This window comes from Perissodus microlepis, chromosome 17, assembly GCF_051167445.1.
Source record: "Perissodus microlepis isolate ML-2025 ecotype Zambia chromosome 17, ASM5116744v1, whole genome shotgun sequence".
In the NCBI taxonomy this organism is placed as follows: domain Eukaryota; kingdom Metazoa; phylum Chordata; class Actinopteri; order Cichliformes; family Cichlidae; genus Perissodus; species Perissodus microlepis.
In genome coordinates, this window is record NC_140477.1 from 23,123,492 (window position 1) to 23,149,265 (window position 25,774).

Consider the following 25,774-nt stretch of genomic DNA (forward strand, 5'->3'; position numbering starts at 1 on the left):
TTTTCCATTGAGGATTTCAGTTCGGACCCACTTTCATTAGAAGACTGGTACTGCTGATGTCAGCGTCAGTGGGAGGAGCTTCTACCAGAAATTGTAGCTGGAGCTGGCTTTGCGTGTGCACGCGTCACTGGATGGCACAGGCATAAAATCAAAGAGAGCGCAGTCCCGCTGATGGCGCTGGAGGTGAGTAGAGCGCGCAGCTGTTTTTGTGTGTTGCTGCAGCAGCCACATCACGGCGTGGGGCCGTTTGAAAAAGCCTCTGAATATCCCACCATTCAGAAACGATAGCATGACATCAAGTCCGAGGTCTGAGTGGAGCATCAGGTGTTGTCACCGGTAACACAGTAAAATGGACCGTGACAGTCATTTTATGATGAGTTTCAATTTATGGTTCATGGCGCTTGCACACAAACTAGACAAAGCTAAACGTTCACGACAACCACGAGCTCAGACTGAAGTAACGACGTCTCTCGTGGTGGTCCTTTGACGGAGCGAGCAGTGTAAACACGTCTGCACAAACACGCCGTACACTGCTGCACAGACAACTGGATGATGACATGGTGAAATAAATCCTGCATGAAAGCTTTATGAACTCTTTCAGTGAAACACTGTGAGTGACGCGTTTACTGCCGCTCATAAATGTAAGTGATGGTCCAGTGATGAAGGACCAGAGCTGTGCTCGAACCAGGACTCACCTGCTCCGGAGAGAGAGACAGACACTTGGGTTTGCAGTTTGTTTATTAATGTGACTGCCATGTATTTTACTTTATTTCCGGTTGTGTTATATGGTGCTCGCCTGTATTTATTATTGTGGCAGTGACAAACTGATGAGGCTCCGCGATTAAACGTCACTGAGAGCGGAAGCCCGGCTGTCACATGCTTGTCGGTCCGCCTCCCCCGTCCTCAGTCGGAGTCTGGACGCCGAGCAGAGAGCATGTCCGGGTGCGACCGAGTGATCTTTGAGGCCACCAGGCTGCTGTGCGCCGCCGGAGGAGCTCTGCGGCTCCCGCAGCTGTACGAGGAGCTGCGGCGACTCTGTCGTGTCTCCGAGGAGCTCCTCTGCGAGCTGGTCTATGGGCATCCACGCTTCCTGCTGGTCCGCGGGCCGGAGACGGATGGCTGGCTACGCCCCGAGGACTGCACGGTGCTGGCGCAGACGTTACTGCGCGTGTGCGTGAGCCACCGGCTCGGGGAGCCGTGCGCAGACTGTGACCAACTGCACCTTTGCAGATTCTACATCTACGGAACCTGCAAGTTCGGCAAGGGCAGGTGTGTGTGTGTGTGTGTGTGTCTCTCTCTCTCTCTCACTCACTCACTCACTCACTCACTCACTCTCTCTCTCTCTCTCTCTCTCTCTCTCTCACTCACTCACTCACTCACTCACACACACACACACACACACACACACACACACACACACACACACACACACAGAGGCTGAACGAAAGTTAAGGAAATGAAACAGAAACAAAGTTTCCGCTGCAACAGAGACATCCTTATCTTCATCATCTTTATCATCCACACATCATCCTTATTACCATCTTCATCATTATTCTTGTTGTTGTTGTTGTTGTTATTGTTGTTATTGTCGGTGGTGGGTGTTGTCTCTAAAGCTGACAGGAAACAAGCTGACACCTGCTGCCAGACTCAGATGAGTTTTGTTTTCCTGAGAAATTAGACCACAGGAACAGGGGCGGATCTAGAGAAATTTTCTTAGGGTGGCAAAGAAATCAAATGGGGTGGCAAAATCAAAGCCTTTTTATTTTCAAACACATATGCAGGTGGTTACATATGGTTAAAATAATTCAAATGCAGTAAGTATACACGTTTTTCATATAAATATAGTCTATAACTTAATTATTGTCTGTAGCCCACATAATTACACACTTTAGTTACATAAAACATGTGAGTTTTGATCTTATGTACTGTATAGCCTGTATAATAAATAAATATGTAGCCCAATAAGTATAAAATCCAGAAAGCTACACAACATGGGGCGGTTCATTTACAAACACAAGTCTAACTTAAATTTCACACTGTTTTTTGTTAGAAAACAATCACATTGTTACATGCTTAAATTACGCAAAATGTCAGAAATCTGCACTGTCATGAACATTTAAACCTAATTTTTCATGATTTGAATCAGAATCAGAATCAGAATACTTTATTGATCCCTGGGGGAAATTATTTAATTGGAAATTAAATTGGAAATTAATTGGAAATTATTTTGTTGGATCAACCCACTGAGGTCTGAAATACAACCAGCCATTTTTGACTCCTTTTGAGTTTACCACCATTTGACCTTAGAACTGAAGAAGCTTCTCGGATGAGAGGTGAAACGTCTTCAAGTAACTTAAAGAAGTCCAGACGCTTTGCTTTGCAAGCTCCTTTGACTACAATGACCTGGATGACTGAGAACCTTCACAGACCTTTTGAGTTTACGTTTGTATTTCACCCTCAAATTGTTTCATTTTATTTTTTTCCCCTTGCCTTGTTTGGTATCATTCTTTTCAGCTCAACTGAATTTAGTTGTTTTTTTTTTCACTGACATACTGCATTAGTATTACTGATCTGAAATCACACAAAGAACTTAAAATCCTAGTAGTATTTCTTTACTGTAAAAAAAACACACACAGACATGTTGAGTAAATTTCTATAACTTGAAATGCAAACATAAAATGTACATTTTGTAAACATAAACAACGATTTATCTATAAAATTATATTAAACTATATTATAAAAATGCAGCCAATACACCTGACGTTTTTTTTTTTCATTTTGTACAACCATTTAAAAATATTACTAAAACTAAAATGAGAGAACAATCAGGTGTCGCAATAAGATGCCCCACAAATGATGTGTGCCAGTAAAAAAAAAGTTTGTCCACCAAAATACAGAGGAGAACAGCACAGGGATAAACCTGCAGGCCTGACAACAGGAGGTGTATCACTCCGCTGGTTTTCTACTTAGTGACAGTGTTTACGTTGCAAATGTACCTTTGTCACATTCATTAGTGCCCTCACTGACACACAAAACAAAACAACGACTACACAACAGAACTACACAAGACAACACAACACACTAAGTATACACTCCACACTAAACGTCACAAATCTCCCACATCTTATTATTATTATTATTTTTCCACCGATAGGAAACATGTGGCTTTATTTCTTTCTTTACTGTTTTCGCGCTTAAAACACACACAAAAACGTGATGACAGTATTTAGAAAAAAGCATGGCTTATATATATTATCATAACTCTGGATTCAGTGTTGGGTAAGTTACTTTAAATTAGTAACTTAGTTACATTACTAGTTTCTTCTATCAAAAGTAACTCAGTTACTTCAAGTTACTCGTTACTTTCAAAGTAACTAGTTACTAGGGAAAGTAACTTTGGTTTTACTCAGAATTCTCTTGTTAATGTGTTGCTTCCATAACTTTGCCAGTCTTCTAGCTTGCTTACTTGCCACAACTGCACTGTGCCACCTACCAATAGAAAGGAAAAGATAATGTGCATATTTCCACGAGAGAAATCCCACGCCTGGACCGTCATTGACTGCTGCCATGATTCTAGCCTACGTCACAGCGTCATGTGCGCCTTTTACATCCAACACAAAAACTGCAGTCGTGGTGCTTTCGATTGTACTCAGAACTCTGAAATCCTGCCTTCTGAATAGGAAGATGTAGGTAACACCAGACTGCAGATGAGCTGCATACAGGGCTGGACTAGGACAAAAAATTGGCCCGGTCATTTTGACTAGAGACCGGCCCGCCATTATAGGAAAAATCATAAAGCCTTTGAATGAAAACAAACGCTGTTGTGACAGTGATGTTCACTGTCTTGATGGTATATATGTATCAATCTATCAATCGTTTGTTGTAAAATTCAGATAATATTTTTTTAAAAGCTAGATATTTTAAATGAGAAAAGTATTTCTTTGTGCCCCCCTTTCCCTGTTAATGCCCTACCTGGCCCCCTGGCAAAACTTTGCTAGACCCGCCCCTGCACAGTTACCAGCTGTCAGCTACCTAAAAAAGGATCCTGGTGTTATTTGTCTCTCAGAAACAGTTCATAACTTCCCTTCAACTCATTCATGTCACCTAAAAGGTAAACCTGTTTCTCCATCACCTGTTCAGCTCTGATGATTCAGTAAGGACATCTCCTGGTTTCATCTTCATGTTTCCATCTCACCACATATCCAAACCGACATCATGACCAGCAGCTTTTACAGCTGTGGCTCCAGCAAACATCAGCTGATACTAGAAATTAATATTAAATACATTCTAACAACAGCTGATCAAGCTTAAACGTGCTGCTGTTGTTTAATGCGACATCGGCCGGTTTCCTCTTTCTGGCGCAAAGTGGGCGATAAATAAACAAGAGAGCCGATCAGCTGATCATTGATCAGTTTTCATGATTGAAGTAAAAACGGGAGAGGGAGGGGGAGAGAATGAGAGAAGAAGAGGCAGCTGTGCAGCAAAGACACAGAATAACTCCAGCTTTGTGTCTTTTTCATTGTAGCTGAATTACGGGACAAACTGTTCCTTTTCACCTCAATAAGAAACGCGTAATATTTTCTCTGAATACCAGACGGGACGGTTGGCAACTCTAATAGCTTATGAACAAAATAAATTTCAACATCATTAACTTCATAGCACCCATCCAGCTGTATAGAAACTCTGTCATGCTAGCTAGTACGCAGTACGGAAAAAGTCAGAATAACGAAAATAAACTCCACCTAAACTTGGTTTATATCTGACCCAGATAGACTGCAGGTCATAACTTCTTACCTGAAGTTCAGTTCACACTTGGACCGGCTGGCCTCCACCACTTGCTAATATTACTGAATCTGTGGAAGCTCCGCGATAGCCACCACACGAAGTAACGAGTAATGACCCTATCTAAATCCCAGTAACGACTAACGCGTTCCTGATTTTGGCATAATAACTAGTTACCGTGCTCGTTACCACAATAATAACGTCGTTACTGTAACGCGTTACTTAATAACGCGTTACTTAATAACGCGTTAGTCCCAACACTGTCTGGATTTACTGGCCTGTAATTAAAATGTAAAAACTTTGAAGTCCAAACTTTCAATGTGGGCTGAAATAGAGAGTCAGCGTGGCTGCAGCTTGTTGCTATGTCAGCTTACATCAGTCATGTGATTTGGAGGTGCAGCGTGTCCGTGAACCACGGAGGGTTAATAACACTCACCTTCCTTCCATTTCCACAGTGTAACATCCAACCACCTGTGTAAAATCCGAAATTCCCATGGTGTTGTTCAAAATGTGCTCTGGCACAATCATAACCATCGCTTGCTACTGAAAACAAGAAAAAAGCCGGTCCTGCTATGGGCTGAACCATTTGTTAATGGTGGAGGGGGGAACACTATGCAATATATTCAGTTTTAGCATTTATATTCACTGTTGACTGTAACTACGCTCAAACTGTTAATGCTATCTTATTTTAATAAACAACACTGTCATATGCAAAACTGGGGTGGCACTTGGGGTGGCAAGGGATCATTTTAGGGTGGCACTTGCCACCCCATGCCACCCTTCTAGATCCGCCCCTGCACAGGAACTCTGACCTGTGACAGATCTCAGGTGGAACTCAAGGAGTTTCACTTCCTACCTGTTTGCATCACCATGCTAACTGATTCTGCAGACGATCATCACAAACCAGCTTCAGTCCTGAAAACACTCACCTGCTACAGCATGCACCACTGATCCATTATCTATCTGTCTGACTGATTGATTGACTGATGGACTGATTGGTTGATTGACTGGTATTGACAGCGGGGTGAGAGGAGCTGATGGTAAATGTACCTCCTCACAGGAAACCATGTCGATCGTCCCACGACCTGCGGTCTGATCATAACTCCAGGCTACTGAAAGAGTGCTCGCTGCAGCAGCTGAACGAGGACGAGCTCTTCCTGCTGCTGCTGCTCAACGACCCGGCGCTGCTGCCCGAGGTAACGCCCACACCTCACTCAGCTGACGTCACAGGCTGTTCCTCAGGAGACGTGCTCAGTGTTAGCAGATGAGACGACTCTGCCCTTTACACAAGAAACGCAACTGTGCACAGATTCGTGGGACGCTCCTAAAGAAAAAAAAATGTGAATAAGAAAGTGATGAGACGCAGCATGTATGAGATCACCATGGCAACAGGCTCACCATTTGTTTGCCTCACATGAGGACACAGAGCTTCTTTAGTCACGTAACATCCACAGAAGAAGAAACTGAAACTGAAAGAAAAACAAAAAAAAACAAAAATCAAAAATCAAAATCGAAAGTTGGACATGACCGAGGATCCTCAGGTAACCAGAAACTAATGCAGGGGGGTCATTTTACACAGCGGGCCACATAAAGCGAACTTTGACCTTTTAAGTGGGTTGGACCAGTGAAACTTTTGTCAGTGTAAAGTGGAGTCACATATTTAACTGTTTTTCTATGTAATGGAGAAATAGCTGCTGTGATTAAAAAATAAATCTGTCAGCAAGACTCTTTAAACTCAAAGAAATCAAAGTTCTGGTAGCTCGTGCCTGTAAAAACATGAGAATACCTCACCCGCACATTCAGACCCACTCAGACACTGAGCCATGGCTCTGCGCTACATGCACACATCTCTGCCATTCAAACACACGTTATATAAATTTATTTTATGTAATATTCAACACTGAACTGTAACTTTAGTCTCTTTCACGGAAGTTGTTTTTATTCAGTGTTTTCATAAAGGTTGAATGTTTATGGATTTACTATAGGGAGGGCACACATGAGGTTCGAGGACAAGTTTGAAATGTTTTTTCGAAAATAGCTGACAATAAAAAGATGGGAAAGAGTTTATAAACTTTGCGCTCAGCTTTTCTGTCTCCAGTTTCACGGCAGCCAGAAGCTGCTTGTTTCACATTTTCGCTTCTTTCTTCACTTTTTCCCGACACGCTTGTGTACCAGCCTGTACCACTGCACTGCCCCTGCCTGCATGGGTTCTCAGCAGGGCTGAAGACCCGACTCCCGCGTACTGACGGGCCATTAATAACTGGCATCAGAGCTGGACTGGAACAAAAAATTGGCCTGGGCATTTTGACTAGAGACCTGCCCACCAGTTATTATAGGAAAAGCAATAAAGCCTTTGAATGAAAAAACAAACACTCTTGTGACAGTGATGTACGCTGTCTTATGTATGATTTCTATACATGATTCTAGATATCATTTCTTATGAGAATAAGAAAAAAAAGTATTTCTTTGTGCCCCCCTTTCCCTGTTAATGCCCTACCTGGCCCCCTGGCAAAACTTTGCTAGACCCGCCCCTGCACAGTTACCAGCTGTCAGCTATGTAGAACAAGATCCTGGTGTTATTTGTCTCTCAGAAACAGTTCATAACTTCCCTTCAAATCATTCCTGTCACCTAAAAGGTAAACCTGTTTCTCCATCACCTGTTCAGCTCTGATGATTCAGTAAGGACATCTCCTGGTTTCATCTTCACCACGTATCCAAACCGATATCATGACCAGCAGTTTTTACAGCTGTGGCTCCAACAAACATCAGCTGATACTAGAAATTAATATTAAATAAATTCTAACAACAGCTGATCAAGCTTAAACGTGCTGCTGTTGTTTAGCGCAACATGCGGTGGTTTCCGCTTTCTGGCGCAAAGTGGGCCAAACAGGTGGGCCAAAGAGAGATGAGACTTGAGACAAAAAAGCCAATCAGCTGATCATTGATCAGTTTCATGGTTGAAGTAGCAACATGAGAGGGAAGGGGAGAGAATGAGAGAAGAAGAGGTAGCTGACAGCGTAAAGACACAGTATAACTCCAGCGTTGTGTCTCTTTTTTCATTCTAGCTGAAGTCCGGGACAAATCACGTTCCTTTTCACCGCAATACGGATGTATTGTAATTGGTCCAGCCCAGAGTAGATCATGACCAATTGGCCAATCCACCACCTTCCATTGTTTATACCGTTATAAAACAAACAAACAAGCCAAAGAAATCACCATCCACCCATCGGGCAAATGGAATGCCCGATGGCCAGTCCAGCTGTGACTGGCATATGAATGTATCTCACGGGCTGTAATTTTGACAACCCTTACTCTAATCATTTATGTATCCTGTTTAGCCGAGTCTGCATTTACTTCATCACTTCAATATTTGTGACGTTCACAAAACAAACGCTTGTGACAAACACTGCTTTTAAGGGACTTTCAGTAAAAATGTGATTGACAGCTGGATCCTTAAAAAAAAATCACACACACTCTCTCTAACCCAATCATGAAGGCTCTGTATGTTTTCTCTCTCTCTCGCTCTCTCTCTCTTGCTCTCTCTCTCTCGCTCGCTCGCTCAGGTGTGTGTGCACTATAACAAAGGCTCGGGGCCTCACGGCTGCTGTAGTTTCCGGGGCGACTGCACCAAAGTGCACCTGTGCCAGCACTTCGTGCAGGGCGACTGCATCTTTGGAAAAAAGTGCAAACGGTTGCATGCCGTTGACGAGCACGGCCGCCGCATGCTGGAGGAGAGAGGACTGAGCTGTGACATCATCCACAACCTGCCTTCCATCTACAGCAACATCCACCAGCTCAGAGCGGCCTCCACCTCCACCACCTCCGTGGGTGAGACTGAAGCCTGAAACAGAACCTGCTGATCCTGAGAACCTTGACAGTCTAATCACTGTGAGGATAGAGGAGGAAACCTGCTGATCAGGAAAAGTCAGATCAGTATTAGAAATCTGCTCCATAAAGAGGAGAAAATAATTCCATAAATATGGAAGAAAAAAAGCCTTTTATACAAGCGAATACTGCCTCACAGACACAACAATGTCTCCTCACTGAAGTCATAATTACCAAAAATATAAATAATGTTACGAAGCTGGTGTTTCAGTGTGATAATCTGATAATGCTACACAAATATGAGGAGGTTATCCATAAACATGACACAAGATTCAGATTTCATACGTGGCGTTCAGTGTCTATGTGTGTGTTATTACCTGATTACATGTTACTGACGTGAACACAAGGAGGCGCTCTGTACCCTGACTTCGGCTCTTTATGTTTCAGACATTGTTCCTGAGCCGTCTCACCCTCTGGAGATCTGCCTGCACTTCTTCAGGAACAGCTGCAAGTTTCAGGGTGAGTTCTCCTACTTTCTTCATGCGAGGATCTGATTGGCTGAGAGGAAACGGCACACAGGAAGTCTCTTTCAGCCTCCTGCTGTGCACTTAGTCGTGTGCATCCAGTAGGTGGCAGCACAGGGTAGAAGTACAGACTCCAACATGAAGCTGATTCGCTCTTTATAAATAAAGATTTATTTGTTTTCTCACTAAAACCTAAAATATTTTTCGTGCCTTGCTGGCATCTGATTGGTTTCTCTGGAAACATACAGTTTAAAATATCAAGTTTTCTCATATTAAATCTTCTTCAGTGCAAATATTTAATGTATATACATGACATCATGTTCAAAAGAGTTGAAGTTTATAAATTATATTTTATTCAAATTTGTCTTCCTAGATAACGTTTTCTGTCAAATCTGCCAGTGGGGGAAAAAATGTATTATTTTGTGCTCATTGTTTTGATTTCCTATATTTTTCATGTGTTCAGTCCTGTTTGATTGTGTGATTTATTTTTAATTATTAATATTTTATTATTAATATCATTTTTGTTATTTTCTGATTGTATGATTGTGTGATTTTTATGATTTCCTGCTGGTTGCGCTGAGTTTTCTGTGGGCGTGTTCGTGCTCATTGGCCTCGCCTCAGTCTTTCGGTCTCTCTGCAGACTCGTGCCTGCAGGTGCACTTCCACCTGCCGTATAAGTGGGAGGTTCTAGATGGCAGCACCTGGACGGAGCTGCAGAACATGGAGGACATCGAGCGAGACTTCTGCGACCCGTCCAGGACTGAGAGGTCAGAGGTCACAATGAGTGCAAGTTGTTGATGTTTTTCATGCATCAGCCACTCACAGCTGCCATGTTTTTCAGCGCTGGTGTTCAGACCATCGACTTCATCACGATGACTCGAGGGATACAGCCTGTTCGCCGTCTCTCCACAGTTTCCTCCGTGAAGAAGCCGTTTTACTACACACTGACCACCAAATGGCTGTGGTACTACAAGGGGGACCGTGGGAACTGGGTGGAGTATGGAGAGTTGGTGAGTTGGAGCACCTTTAGGATCACTGTGTGGGAGCGAGCTGTAGAGGAATACAGAAAATGTTTATTTAGCTCCAGGTCTGATGTCTGTCTCATACATCCTTCAGGATGAGAAGCTGCGCTCCACATCGGAGACATCCTGCACTCTGGAGGAGAAGTACCTGTCTGACAGAAGAGCTGAAGTCAGAGTGGTGAAAGGCTACAGAGAGTACATCATCAGCTTCAAAGGTACTACTTCCTCTCACCTGCATCCCAGGTGTAACTGTGAGTTAATGAAGTGGTCAAGTTAGGCCCAGAACAAGTCCAGCATCCCTCCATGTGGGGACTCACAGTTCCACAGTGAGGGCCACAGTCAGGGCAGGAAAGTCAGGGTTGACAATTCCAACAGAAACTTCCAGAATCCCAGAATGAAGTTTTGGGAATGTCCCAGACACAATGGCATGCCCTGATTCAGCACATAGACACATCCCAGCCTTTAGGCTTCAGATCCCAGTGTGTTCCTCTGTTACCGCTTCCTGATGGTGTCTAAGCATGTTCTCTCTCTCTGCAGACATGTACCAGAGGAACCACAAGCACAACACCAAGAGGAAAGTCCGCCGTCGCCCTCGCTTCGTCTCCCGGGAGGAGGTGGAGAGGCAGGTGCCGGTGTTAGGAAGTCAAATGTGACCCGATTATGTTGACTGGACCAGGCTGGGTGCCTTATCACAGTAGCAGGTGCTGCTGCTCAAGATTTCATCACTTCCTGGACGTCTGTAAATGATTACTGATGCATTCACTGAGCATGTTAACCACTTCTATTATTTTCTGCTTCTCTGTGTGTATGTGCCTGTGTGGGGGAAATTTATTCTACCTGTATTTGTATTTTTGTATGGGCTTTAGGCAATATAAAGCGCCTTGAGGTCACTGTTGTTAATTTGGTGCTGTAAATAAAATGGAGTGATTCTTACTGGAGCCTTTTATTAATGTCTTTAGTTTGAGCTCTGTGGCTCTCTCAGCTGCAGGAAGATCTGGTGTCACAGACTCTGAGTCTACCTTTCTTTTTATTTGGTGTCCTCATCCATAATTTCCTTAAACCAACAGTTTGAAAATTGAGTCATGTGATCACAGAATCCTGGTCGACCCCTCACAGACCCAAAGAAACGGCCGCGACCGTTAACTGAACTAAATATGAAACGTTACTGCAGTTACTGCAGACTCAAACTTCAGCACAGACAGGAACGCCCGTGACGTCGGTCCGTTCAGAGCCGGCTTCCTCTATTATGGCTGCACTGTTGTCGACTCCGAGTATCAGCTGTTCTCTGTAGGAGTGCTCAGTTCGTCTTTAAGGTGAAGATACTGAGGGTGTTTCAACAGAAACAGCAGCATTCATATAAACTGGTTGGTATCTTAATCTTTTCCAGTCTAACTGACCAATCAGAGCACTTTATTACTCACATTCACACACCTGAATTAAGTCAGCTGTTACCAAACACACACGCAGAGCCCAACTGACCATGGGATTCAAACCCACAACCTTCCTGCTAACCAGTGCACCGCTGTACCCGTGGCCCAGGTCTGCATGAAGCATAAAAACATGAGCAGAGTCTGTGCGTTTTTGTGTGTCTGTGTGTGTGCGAGAGAGAGAGAGAGAGAGAGTGTGTGTGTGTGTGTGTGTGTGTGTGTGTGTGTGCGCGTGCGAGAGAGAGAGTGTGTGTGTGTGTGTGTGTGTGTGTGTGTGTGTGTGTGTGTGTTTTTGTTGGCTTCATAAAATAAAAGCTGAGCAGTTCTCTGCTGTTTTATTTTCATGGTCAGATCCGGCTGTCCTGGCCCTGTGCCGGTGCGGGTTCAAATAACGGTCCGTGTGTGAGAAGAAGCGCTTTGACTTGCAGGTCGGGTCAGATGATGCTGGGAGGGGCCGGCTGGACTGGTACCGGGACCGGACGCGCTGTGAATGTGACGGGTTCGGACAGCACCGACACCACCGGGCGGTGGAGGCTGATTGCTGCTGTTTCCGAGGAGGAGAAGAGGAGGAGGTGTGATTCTGCGGGGACTCTCCGCCTCCTTCTTCCCCACGCAGGGAGCGCGCTGCGCGGCTTGGAGAGGCGTGACGCGCCCGAACCGCATCTCCAGGATGGCAGGTAGGTCTCCGCCGTGGCAGAGACTCAGTGAGAATAGCCCGGCTCGGCTCGGCTCGGCCCGGCCCGGCCCGTCCCGGCTTGCAGTCTGAATGTGATCCCGGGTCTGCGGCTCTGTGTGTCCGCGGCCGCTATAAGAAGCGAGGCTCCTTCAGCCGTGCACCGGAGGCAGCGTCGTCCTCACGGTAAACTGGGCCGTGCCGGACCGGACCGGAGCGTGCCGGGGGAAGGGGGGGGGGGGGGGTGGCATATCAGCCCCGGACACGAACATGCGGGGCGGATGCAGCCTCCACCTCGCGGACTCGGCGGGCGGGTGGAGGCTGTTAGCATCTGTCCGATAATGGGGTCAGTCTGAGAGGAGGCCGAGCCGAGCCAGACCGGCAGAGGAGTGAGTGTTCTGGAAACGGAGCCGAGCAGAGCACAAAAACCCGGACTGACAGAGAATATACCAACCTGTCACTTTATTAGGCACAGTTGTGAAAGCCGGTCAGACAAACAGCTGGAAGCCTTTTAAATATTCACCGTCACGTATTTGTGGTTTCACTTATTGATCGATGGTTGATTTATTGACTGATTGATCATTTTTGATGGTTCTTTATGCAAACACGTGAAATCCTTCAAACCGACATTTTCATGTTTTGCGCAAACAGAAAAATCCCCGCAGGTGGAGGCGCAGGTGGAGGCGAGCCTGAAGCCTCCTGCTTCAGCCGCACACCCTCGTAGGCTCCGGGGTCTGGGACAGTGACCCATTTGTAATCGTGCTCTGCAGAGAAAGCAGAGCTCCCTTTTTGCTCGGTACTGAGGGGCTGTGAGGAGCAGCAGGGATCACGTGACACTGCGTGTAATCTCTTTATTAATATTACCTGAGAGCTGTCCTCAGCTCAGCCTGGTTACGATGAGCTGACTCACAGGGAAGTGCTGATGTTAAAGTTGAGACGCGATCAGAAAGATGTGCAGATTAAAGCCCCGCTAGCCTTCATCACAAACCTGGACACTGAAGTAATGAGTCAGTGGTCCAGATGCTCCACCCGCAGGTTGAAGCAGGTCTTCATCATCTTCACAGAGAAAGTGTTTCAGGTTCAGAGTTAGACTGTAGCCTAAGCCTAGATGTTCTGGGTTTATGTCCTCCACCCTTCCAGAATGAAGGATGTGAAGCTGCTGAAATCAGGTGATTCAGGTGTGAGGGTCCAGCAGCAGGTACATGTCTAACTGACCTTCTGATGGTGTGGCAGCCCTGATCCTGACCCCGCTCTGCATGCTGTCAGAAATGTCAGCTGTGATCTTCATTCAGACCTGAGCTGCTCTCGAAGCAACATCAGAGCATTTTTAGCGCTCTGTGTTTCAGTTTCAGAGGGGTTTTATCCCGGCTGAACAGCCCCAGTTTAAGGTACCTAATTCTTTACGAGTACAGTTTGAAATATTAGACTAACATCATTCTGTGTCTTTGTTGTCCCGTCCATCCACCCGACCTCCTCCCTGCAGCCTTCAGCACCAAGAACACCCTAAAACCAAATGAATGAGCATGTTCCCCAGTCTTTAGGTCGTGGGTTTGTTATGGGGTGGCTTTAGACGTTTTCATGCTGTTCTCCAAAATAAGACATCAGGACATCACCTGCACCAAGCACTGCCACCACTAGAGGGCACAGTCACAGTAAAATGTTTGCTGCAGGGTCTACAGCACGTAAAAACCTTCAGATCCTTTAAGCAGAGGATTTTGGGGGATTTTACCCCTGAACCGTCCGATGGGGTATGTCGTCATGGCACTGGGCAGGCGGGCAGCGAGGACACCCAAGTTTGTAAATGCAATAACTCAAGAATGAGGTGATGTAGGAGTTTGTTTATGCCATACGTGCATCTACTTGGAGTCTTTTGAGTCTTTGCTGCAAGTCTTTGTCTGTTTTCAAAGCAGCACATCTGCTTCACAATGAATGCTTCTGCAGCACCGCCTGTCCCTGGGTTCCTACATTTTCACTGCTTCAGAGTCTTCTCAGCTTCTTGCTGGACTGTAATGAGGCACTTTAGTGTTTTTCTTTCATCACTGTTACCTTTGCAGCAAAGCTCTCACAGACGGTGTGCATCGAGAATATTGGTCTCTCTCCTATCTGACAGCGTCAGTCCATAAACACTGGTTTCAGCATCAGACCTAAACATCCACAGCAGGCCAGCTGTAGTCTGAGTTGGAGCAGGGAGGAGGTCAGGGTGGATGGAAGGGTATCAGAACTTGCTGGGACTTTAGTTCGGAGACAAAAGCTAATGCGTCAGGCTGATAGTTAGATTTGTTATTTCAAACTTTGATGAATTGTTTCAACTATGAACCTTCCCATCAGAGGGTCACACACTACTCCACACAACTTTACAGCCTTTATTTTTAAAGTAACTAACGATGAAGGTAAAAAAAGAGTTTTAGCTGAATCTTTCCTGATCTGTTTGATGATGTCATCATCCAGCAGAAGAATGTTCTCCTGTGCTCGGTGAGAACCCTGCAGGACACACTTTTTCTGACTGCTGTTCTATGCTACTCAGGTCCTCCTGAGGGGCCTTCGGCTCTTTGTAGCGGGACCGCACCGCCGGTCCTTTGAGGACGATGGACGCTGTGACCTCGCCAGGCCCCAGCTCCAGCACCAGGACCAGGATGGAACGCAGAACCTCGGCCTGCAGACAAACACTAGGTGTGGTCCTGCTGGTGGCTGGCACATTGGTTTCCATGGTGACCTCAAGCTCACCTGCTGCAGGTAAACTTGCTAGGTGCTGTTAGCTGTTAATGTTGACCTCTGACCTCTGAGCCATCTGTACACAGCAGGAAATGAACATGGACTTCCTCAAAAGGACTGCAGTGCAGGAATCTTCTTCTGAGTCTCATTTTAGCTCCATATTGTCATCCTCCCACATTACTGACTCACGCACACACAGAGTCACATGACCTGCTGATGTCAGACTGTGGAGGTTTACACTGACATCAGCTGATCAGATGTAGGCAGCAGGAAGCTGCTTCATCACAAACAGCTCTCAGAGGTCAGCTGGTTGTGACTGTGTTGGTGTGATGTCACTTTTAGTCCTGAAACGTCACTCGACATTTCAGGACTTGTGTTAGAGATGACAGATTCGGGGAGTGTGTGTTTATTATAGCGCCCTCTGTGGATCACATGTTGCATTATGGATGTCAGATTTCAACCCATGGCTGTGTTTTAATTCAGACTGAAGATGAGTTTGTCCAACCTGATGAAGACGTAGAAACTTGTTTCAGTGCACTGAAAGAAAAACCACAAACATCATATGGTCATACATCCACAATGAAATGTAGCTCAATTCCCTGGGCTAATTTTTTTATTCTCCACCTGCTCTTCTATAGAGCACCTGTGCCATGAGACGTCAGAGCTACGCAGATGTGAAATAAAACAGATGTGAGAGCTCAGCAAGCACATAATGAACGCTTAGTGAATAAAAAACTGTAAATAAACAAAGTGAAGTGGGAAGCCTGAGATGGTCTAAGCATGGGCAGAGGATGAAGATGGAGCTGCAAGGCAGGAGGAGAAAAGGAACACCTCAGAGGAGGTTCATGGATGTAGTGAAGGAGGACATGCTGAGTTGTCAGTGTGAGAGGAGGATGCTGTCAGATGGAGGCAGATGATCCACTTTGGCACCCCCTAATGGAAGCAGGTGAAAGAAGAATAAGGTTTACTGCTGAGGAGATTATCTATAATACTATCGTGTCATATTTGAGTAGATTTATATTTTAGACTGCAAATCAGAAGGACCCAATGCTTTAAAATAAATGTGATGGAGTACAGAAGCAGATGTGCTGCCATAAAACACCTCAGCCACAGCTGTTCTTTGAGGGCACCTCAGAGTCAGGAATAACAGGAGATGTTTCTCAGAGCTGAGAGCAGTAAATACAGGAGCTCAGATAAATGCAGGTTAGCAGTTAGCCTAGTGCATCAATTTGAAGAGATTCTTTATAATTAAAAAATGATAAATATTTTCTGCATCTATCGATCTATCAGTCTGTCTGTCTGTGTGTGAGAGGGCGTTGTCTCCTGAATACCAATGACTCGTCTCTGTTCTGCATGTGATGCTGCCGCAAAGCACGGCGTCACCACGGCAACAAGGCCAAGACCAGATGAAAGAGACCCAGTCAAGGCTGTGTGTGTGTGTGTGTGTGTGTGCGTACGTCATAAAGACAAATGGTTTTAAAGAGACTGCAAGGGAGGAAAAAGAGGAGTGTGTTTCTGCTGTGTGAATGAATGCTGTAAAGAAGCTGAACCAGCTCGGTCTCATTAAGGTGATCTGTGTTTGTGACGCTTTGTCATTTCAGAGTTTATTCTTTATTTTGTGCTGTGATCAGTTTCAAATCAAAAATACTAATATGTTTGTAAAAACGAGTGTAGCAGCCCTTGGCATCAAGAACGACAGAAGAGTCTCTAACGGGTGCAGCCATTTATTTCCTCACCACACACGGCTCATTCTCTGGACATTGAGCACCGTGAAAACTATAAAATAAGAAAAAATCGATACCCGTACAGTACTTTTGAACTATAACAATGAGCAATAACAACAATGAGCTTAAGTTAATTCAGGCAAGTTCAAACAAGTAATTCTGAGATATGCAGTCACATATTAAATAAAACAAAAGGGGTTACTTCAAACAGCATCAAGGGGTTACACAGTTCGGTTAAATAAAATATAACAACAGATCACCTCTCATCACATACCTCAGTCCGCTTGCCAAGGGTGCAAAACTCCGGTAAACACTTAAACACTTCGGCCCGTTTCTCATGGGGTGCTGCTAGCTTGCATGACACACATGTCTAGCTAAAAAATATTACATGGATGTAAGTAACGTAAGTACAGAACAAAAAGGTTTTCAGATAGCTCACAATACAAACGCAGCAACATACCTTACATTAGAAACACACTTATCATACTTATCAAAGTATTATCGTAACTTACATGGACTTTGTACAACTTATTCCTGCTGCGACAGACTGCTCCATACACGTTACGGGGCATGCCTCTGAGCACATCTGTCCTTAGTGCGACTGCGCATACAGTTCCGACAACCCCCGCAAGGATGACTTCTGGTACAGATCAGCGGTTCATTACACTCCCACCAATCATGCTATGATTTACAAACTAGCTAATCAGACATGATTTGAACAACAACAAAATGAAACCACTTCAACCAATATACAGGTGTACAAACATCATAGAGCAGGTGCCACCTGGACTGTTACATTGTTTATGTCAGTATGTCAGTTCCTCTCAGATAATAACATGGTTGTTATTATTCTCTTTCAACAAGAACCACCAGTTTTTGAATAGGCCGCTCGATAATGGGGGGCTTGAAAGCACGGTCCTGTTTCTTGGTCCGACTTTGGACTCCTACTTGAACCTTGACCCGACGGACTAAACCATCATCGCCTTCGATAGTTTCAACGATACGCCCCAGTTGCCACTGACACCTTGGTAACATATCTTCCTTGATGATAACAATATCATTCACTTTTAGATTACGGCGGGTTTTTTGCCACTTCTGTCTTGTGGAGACATTCATAAGGTATTCTCTTTTCCACCTACCCCAGAACTGCTCAGTTAAGTATTGTACTCTACGCCACCTCTTCGCTGCATACAAGTCTTCTCTCACAAATTTCCCAGGTGGTGGTAGAGCAACTTTGGACTTCATCAGTATAAGATGGTTCGGAGTAAGAGGTTCAGGTGCCTTTGGGTCACAGATACTGCCCACAGTCAAGGGGCGGCTATTTACAATAGCCATGGCCTCATAAAACAAAGTTCTAAGAGAGGCATCGTCTAGTCTTCCTGCACACTGAGCAGTAGCGGCATTTAGCACATTACGAATGGTCCTAATTTGGCGTTCCCAGATGCCACCAGCATGACTTGCAGAGGGAGCATTGAAAACAAACTCACACTGTTTGTCTGCCAGGAAAGCCTCCAGTGCCTGCATGTCACATTGCTTGAGAGCCTCTCTGAACTCATTTCTGGCTCCTACAAAGTTTGTGCCTTGGTCACAGCGGAGTTGGCAAACAGCTCCTCTGAGGCTGATGAAGCATCTAAGGGCATTGATGAATGCATCTGTTGATAGGTCTTCTAGCATCTCGATATGGACAGCACGTGAAGACAGGCATGTAAAGATAAGCCCATACCTTTTGTACTCCTTACGGCCCCGCTTGATGGAAAATGGACCAAAGCAATCCATACCAGAGTACGAGAAAGGAGCGGAGGCTTCAGTCCTTTCTTTCGGGAGCTCTGCCATGCGTTGCTCCTCGGTGGGGCGCCGAAGTTTTCGACATTGCACACATTTATGTATTAACTTGGCAACTGCTTTGCTTCCCCCAAGCACCCAAAACCCATTTGCTCTGAGTTCTGCTAGGGTTTGACTGCGACCCTGATGACAGATGGTGGCATGGTAATGAGACAGTATTAGTCTTGTAATGTGACTTTCCTTTGGAAGGATAACCGGGTGTTTTAGTTCTCGACTGAGCGTTGCCTTTGTCAGTCTTCCACCGACACGAAGTAGTCCTTCATCTAAGATGGGATCAAGACAGCTTAGGGGGCTAGAGCATGGAAGAGAGTTGCCCTTCTCAAGTGTCTTTATGTCTTGCAAAAAGGCTTGTCGCTGAACCAGAGTGATTACTAGCTCGCAAGCTTTTCTCCTTTCCTCTACCGTCACAATGCTGCTGACACGATCTGCCTTCATGCCTAGTCTCTTAATTCTTGCAACTACTCTAATGAGCGTTGTCCAGCTGGAAAAGCGGCTTAGACGGTTCAGAATGTCATTTTGCTCATTGGCATGGGTGGCAAAGGTTTTCACCGATTTAACTTCAGGGTCACAGACTAGCAAATCTGGTGAAAAATGTAGTGTTGGGTGTATCTCAGGTTTCCATAGAAATTTAGGACCCGATAACCAGTTCGTTGACAGAATGTCCCCTGCACAAAGACCTCTCGAAGCGTGGTCAGCTGGGTTTTCTGCCGTATCCACATAGTGCCACTGAGCAGGGTCTGTGGTTTCTCGGATTAGCTGAACACGATTTGCGACAAACACATGGAATCGCCGTGCCTCATTGCTGATGTAGGCCAATACAACTTGGGAATCAGTCCAAAAGAATTCCTCGTCAATCCGCATGCCGAGCTCTGTTTTTAACATGACGCTTAGCCTTGCGGAGATTACTGCAGCCGAAAGCTCCAGCCTTGGGATGCTCATGAGCTTTGTTGGTGCAACTCTTGCTTTGGCTAACACAAGGCTACAGTGTACTTCATCCTTTCCATTCTTGTATCTGAGGTAGGAACATGCACCATAACCTATGTTACTGGCGTCTGAAAAGTGATGCAGTTCCACCCTCACTATGTTGCCAAAGTCTGGAGGATGGTAGCATCTGGGTATCGCTATTTCCTTTAGCCTGTGTAGATCCCTTTTCCATTGCTCCCACCGTGCATGTAGGCTATCGGGAAGCTGATCATCCCAACCTATGCCCATGCGACACAGCTCCTGGAGAATACATTTACCACTCAGGATAAAGGGAGCTACAAGACCAAGAGGGTCGTAGAGGGAGGAGACAGCAGACAGGATACCACGACGAGTTGAGGGTTGGTCCCTTTTGTCAATGTTGAAGCTGAAGGTGTCACTTTCTATTGACCACTGAATGCCAAGTACGTGACCCTCCGCTGTTGAATCCAGGCTAAGGTTGAGAGGTCCAGTGGTTACTGCCCTTTCTGAAGGCGCAACACCACATAGCGCCTCCACCTTGTTCGAGTTAAATTTGTGCAAGTGTAAACCTCCAGTCTTACACAGCTGCTGTGCATTGATAATCAGGTCTGTAGCTTCTGTGACTGATGGGACGCTAGTTAGTCCATCATCAACATAAAAGTTCTTTTCAATGAAAGCAGCAGCCGAAGGATAATCGGCTTCGCATTGCTGTGCAAGATATTTAAGGCCGAAATTGGCGCACCCTGGAGAGGAACCAGCACCGAAAAGGTGCACTGCCATTCTATACTCTTGGGGTTCTGTTTCCAGCTGACCGCCCTTCCACCATAGGAACCTCAGGTAGTTCCGCATGTTGGGTGGAACATAGAACTGATGGAACATTTTTTCAATGTCGCAGGTGATGGCTACTGCTTCCCTCCTAAAGCGGCAGAGAACTCCTACTAGAGAGTTTATCAGATCAGGGCCAGTCAATAAGGTGTCATTCAGAGAGATGCCCAGAAACTTGGCTGAACAGTCGAAGACCACCCTAAGTTTATCTGGTTTCCTAGGATGGTACACCCCATGATGTGGGATGTACCAAATTGTCTCTCCCTCATGTGCTGGGGGGGCTGGTTCTGCAACACCTTTGCTGATGGTTTCCTCCATGAATGCTGTGTAATGGTCATGGTACTGCCTGTTGGACCTTAACTTCCTCTTGAGGTGTTGCAAACGAGCTTCAGCCAGTCGCTTGTTGTTTGGCAGCATGGGTGGAGAGCTGCCCTTGAAAGGAAGTGGCATCTCATAGTGTCCATCCTTCCTTTTTCTGATTGTGCTGCCGAGGAGTTTTACAAAATGAACATCATCTTGAGAAACATATTTATCTTGATAGTTTCTTTCGCTGAAATCCATTTCTAGGACCTTTAACACATCATTGACCGGAGGCAATGGCATTTCCTTTACTGCCACTCTGTGCGCAAAGCTTTGATGTTCCTTTCTATCAAGATATGGATTTGCTGATCCTATGATGCTCCAGCCAAGCACGGTTCTTTGAGCAAATGGATGGTTTTCTGACCCTACAATGACTTCTAGAGGGGCCAGTGCTGATGGGCAATCATAGCCAATCAGCAATCCCACTTCACAGTCTTGAAGTGGCTGCAGCTTGTTTGCCAGTTGCCTCAGATGTGGCCACTGAAGTGCGGTGTCCTTTGTAGGAATGTGAGACTTATCGACTGGGATGAAATCCTTTGTGTATGCCTGGCGTAGCTGAACATGCGACTCACTATGGAGCCCACGAACTTGCAATCCACAAGCCACTTTACTAGCTATGACTGTGTCTACTGCTGTCATTGTACTGAGCTTTAATTGCACTGGCTGAGTCTTCACATTTAGTGCAGAGACCAGATCTCCCAAGATGAAAGTTGAATCGCTCTGTGTGTCGAGCAGAGCATATGTGAGAATCTCACTGTGGGGGTCTTCCGCCAGTGACACAAAAACTGGAACAATGCTAGACGTAGCTGAGGAGTATCTTGTCAATGTGTGTGACATGACATTGCGGACTTCCTTTGTCTCATTTCCTGCAGATGGTGAATCACTGTTTAACATTTCACTGGCTCCCTCAATTCTCTCTATGTGCAAGCAAGTTGGATGATTTCGACAACATATAGTGCATGTGTGCCTTCTTTTGCATTCTTTATTAGTGTGACCCTTTCTTAAACAGCCAAAGCAAAGACGGTTTTCACGAATGAAAGCTCTCTTTTCATCAGGAAGCCTTGTGGCAAAGGTTGGGCACTTGGCGACACCGTGTGTTTCATCGTTGCAGACGAAGCATGGTGGCCTTGGCTTTGAAATTAAGGTCCCTGGTTTACCTGCAGAGTGCTTAGCTTGAGCATTGGTGCTGAGTGCCTTGGTTCTCTTAGGAAGCCTTTCATCTGTTACTTTAGTGGTTAATAAGAAGGGAGAAGCAATGGGGTTGCAGGCTATTCTAGCTTCCCTTTGTAGAAATCTGGTGAAATGAGCAAATGGTGGATACTCTTGACATCTGTCTAGTTCATCCACAACAACGCGACCCCATCTGCGTACCAGCCATTCGGGCAGTTTTTTGAGAAGTTTATGATTTTCTTCACAATCATTTAGAATTGCCAGCCCTTTAACATGAGGGATGGCCTCGGCACAACTTTGAAGGAAATCTGAAAACTCTCTGAGGGCTACTGGGTCATTGGGAGCTATTTTTGGCCATTTCATCAGTTTATCCCTGAAAGCCTTTTGGACGACAAATGAACTTCCATACCTCTCCTGAAGAATCTCCCAGGCACCCTGATATGCATCTTCTGAGTTTCGATAGAAGAATCCTTCGACCGCCTTCCGTGCCTCACCTGCAAGATAACTTTTCAAGTACAACATTTTTTCACCTGCGGGGAGGGGTTTGTGGCCAATCAATGCCATGAAGGATATCTTCCAGTCTATAAACTTTAAAGGGTTACCCGTGAACACTGTGGGTTCAGGTGCAGGCAGACGGTTGGAGACGAACAAGCTTGCAAGCTCCTGTGTTAAGCTGACCTCCTGTTGCTTTTGCAAAATCTCAGGTGGTGCACACTGAGGTCGAAATGATTCAGCCTGTGGATTCAATGGATTCTGAGATTCAATGATTTGGCTGTCAAGTTGCGATTTGTCATCTGCTTCATACTTAAGGCTTTCCAATCCATCGTAGTTGTTGTAGGCTCTCACTCTGGCTGCTGCTACTTTTACCTCATTTTCTGCCTGTAGCTGTTGCAGTTTAGTTCTCTCTTCCTCTAGCTTTGCTGTCATTTCTGCAATCATTTGTGCTTCCTTGATTTTCCACTCATGCTCTAAGCTACTCAACTTGGCTTGCTGTTCATGTATTCGTTGCATTGCCTTCGCCTGTTCTAGTTTAGCTGCAAGGTCAGCTTCGGCATCCACACGTTTGCTAGAAGTCGTAGAGGTGGCTCTGGAGTATGAATCTGAGCCCTTTGAATGCTCTGAAATAACTGTTTCTGTTTCAGTTTTCCCAAAAACAGATCCATACTCCTCCTTACTTAATATCATCCTTACACTCTCCTTCTCGAGCCTGTCATTAAAAGTCTTATCTATATCTTCTAGTCGTTTACTAATGAGATCACAAATTTCTGTTGTTAGGGCAACACACGCATCCATTCTCTTGACAACATCTGGAGTAGAAGTATGATTACGTCGGATAGGCTCATACAGTTCATGCACTAATGCTTCTTTAGCCTTAATGTCCGTTTGTGTTCTAACAAGGTCTTCGTTTGAGCAGAAACCTTTCAGTTTTGTTCTAACTCCTCTTGCTAACTCCTTCCAGGACTCATATGCCTTGCTAAATGACCTTTCATTTTTCTTGGCTTCCTGTTCATGCATCTCCTGCCCCTTTTCTGTTAGTCTTCGCTCTCTGGAGCTGGACCTGGCCTGTTGTGCCTCTGTAGATTTGTCTATTTCTTCAACAGGGGACAACATTATTATTAATTTTAGTTTTGGCTTGTTGCACCTGCCCTTTTAAGTGTATATATCTGAACTCAAATGGGTTGAGTGGTGGTTTCAAACTTATTAACACTCAACTTAGATATTTACACCTTTAACCTCACAGACTGGCAACAAAACCCAAATAATACTGATGATGCCCTCAAATCAGACAATTTGCCACTTAAGGTTTTACAGAAGTACAACTAATAGCATAAAGCCCAGATTCAGTCTTAGACATTCTGATGCAAGAAATGTGGGATATTCAGCATCACAACTTTACATGCTACTGTGTTAAATACAGAAGAGGTCTTTCTTTCTTGCATTACTTTAGACTGCCATGTTGAAGATCATTTGCTCACACAGCTTACAAGATGCAGATGTGCATGACATTGTATTTATAATGTCCTTATTTTGAGTCCTTTACTGATCCAGCAGTCTCTGGATGATGCGATACACTCCTTTACTCACAGTTCGACGAAAGAATAAGATGAGTGTAGATGGCTGCAAGGCAGCGATGAGTTTTCACTGTAGCAGCCCTTGGCATCAAGAACGACAGAAGAGTCTCTAACGGGTGCAGCCATTTATTTCCTCACCACACACGGCTCATTCTCTGGACATTGAGCACCGTGAAAACTATAAAATAAGAAAAAATTGATACCCGTACAGTACTTTTGAACTATAACAATGAGCAATAACAACAATGAGCTTAAGTTAATTCAGGCAAGTTCAAACAAGTAATTCTGAGATATGCAGTCACATATTAAATAAAACAAAAGGGGTTACTTCAAACAGCATCAAGGGGTTACACAGTTCGGTTAAATAAAATATAACAACAGATCACCTCTCATCACATACCTCAGTCCGCTTGCCAAGGGTGAAAAACTCCGGTAAACACTTAAACACTTCGGCCCGTTTCTCATGGGGTGCTGCTAGCTTGCATGACACACATGTCTAGCTAAAAAATATTACATGGATGTAAGTAACGTAAGTACAGAACAAAAAGGTTTTCAGATAGCTCACAATACAAACGCAGCAACATACCTTACATTAGAAACACACTTATCATACTTATCAAAGTATTATCGTAACTTACATGGACTTTGTACAACTTATTCCTGCTGCGACAGACTGCTCCATACACGTTACGGGGCATGCCTCTGAGCACATCTGTCCTTAGTGCGACTGCGCATACAGTTCCGACAACCCCCGCAAGGATGACTTCTGGTACAGATCAGCGGTTCATTACAACGAGTGTGCCACTGGCAGAGGTCAAAAGAAATGAAGTGCAAATACTTCATTACTGTACTTACTTACAGATTTTAGGTATCTGCACTTTTTTTTTTCTGACGACTTTTTACTTTTACTCCCTACATTTTAAATAAGTATCTGAACTTTCTATTCCTTACATTTTCAAAACAGGCTCATTAGTTTTGGTTTACAACCCTTTCTTTGAGCTGCTGTATTTCACAGGGAGAGAAAAGAAAGCTTACATGTTTTTGCATCAGATATTGGGTTTGTACATGTGAAATTATGTTTCTTCATATTGCGAATCATGCTGCTAAACAAACTGAGGTAGACTTAACTGAGTTATTTAAAGGCTGCATGAAAATCCTCTGCAAGTTAGTGCAGGATAAGCAGGTTAGTTTGCTGAACTGTGATGGATTTAAAGTAGAAAACAATGATATAAACGATATAAAGACAGCATAAACAGTGTACTGTCAGTGTATGGAAATCAGCCAGAACAACTCATGAAACATCTGCTCACATCTGGTTGAATTCAGGTGTGTAAATCCGCAAAGAGCAGCAGGTCAGCTGATCACAGCTTGTACATTAAGAAAATCTACTGGAGCTCTCAGTAGAAAGTATTGTGAGTTTGATTTTTTTTCCTCACACTGAGCCACTAAAACTGATTTTTTAGTGTTCCCCCACCTGCTGAATCCACTTTAACCCGTGACTGTAGTCATTTCCTGTTTAGAGCAAAGTCACCCACTACAATGCAGGCACCAGAAAACAGAGATATATTTTTTATTTTCCTTCTTTTTGTTCAGATTAAAGCTGACTGCAATTAGAATAAAAAACAGACTAAAGTTTGTGTTCCCATCTACAGATACTATTTTACCTTTATGTTAATATAGCACAAAGTTCAGTTAGATTTGCACAAAAATAGAAACGTCCTCCATAGATCTGCTTTTACTTTCTTACTTAGGTTTATTCAGGTCCCTCAGCTTTATTCAGGGTCCCTAGGTTCTTACCAGTCCTCAGGTTTATTCGGGTCTTCAGGGTCTTCAGATTTGTTCATGTTTATCAGTTTCTTTCAGGGTCCTTCAGG

The 25,774-nt window shown here is 44.7% G+C and overlaps 2 protein-coding genes across 9 annotated transcripts in view; both read left to right on the forward strand.

Moving 5' to 3' along the window:
• The first annotated feature begins 934 nt into the window (after positions 1-934).
• On the forward strand, positions 935-11,086 carry parp12b (poly (ADP-ribose) polymerase family, member 12b). The gene is made up of 8 exons (XM_084909413.1): positions 935-1,269; positions 5,843-5,978; positions 8,346-8,610; positions 9,055-9,126; positions 9,772-9,898; positions 9,973-10,141; positions 10,248-10,368; positions 10,691-11,086. Exons 1-8 carry the CDS (start codon positions 935-937, stop codon positions 10,804-10,806), a joined length of 1,341 nt encoding a protein of 446 aa, XP_084765539.1. The 3' UTR covers positions 10,807-11,086.
• Positions 11,087-11,882: 796 nt separating this feature from the next.
• Positions 11,883-25,774, forward strand: part of LOC146369641 (UPF0606 protein KIAA1549) — a 28,165-nt gene continuing 14,273 nt past the window's right edge. For 3 of the 8 annotated variants that reach the window (XR_014797321.1, XM_084909683.1, XM_084909684.1), the window contains exons 1-2: positions 11,883-12,257; positions 14,778-14,986. Coding sequence is in view for 7 of the 8 variants with exons in the window: in XM_084909683.1 (XP_084765809.1) it covers positions 14,839-14,986 (148 nt within the window). In the remaining variant the exon portion in view is untranslated. The remainder of the gene's footprint in view (positions 12,258-14,777; positions 14,987-25,774) is intronic. The other 5 variants (XM_084909678.1, XM_084909679.1, XM_084909681.1 and 2 more) reach the window with 3 other exon arrangements.

Bases quoted from the DNA above. Each gene is read 5' to 3' on its own strand.
- parp12b (XM_084909413.1), top strand. From the start codon at position 935: ATGTCCGGGTGCGACCGAGTGATCTTTGAGGCCACCAGGCTGCTGTGC. The intron at 1,270-5,842 runs GTGTGTGTGTGT...ACCTCCTCACAG, and splicing joins TGCAAGTTCGGCAAGGGCAG to GAAACCATGTCGATCGTCCC. The intron at 9,127-9,771 runs GTGAGTTCTCCT...GTCTCTCTGCAG, and splicing joins GAACAGCTGCAAGTTTCAGG to ACTCGTGCCTGCAGGTGCAC.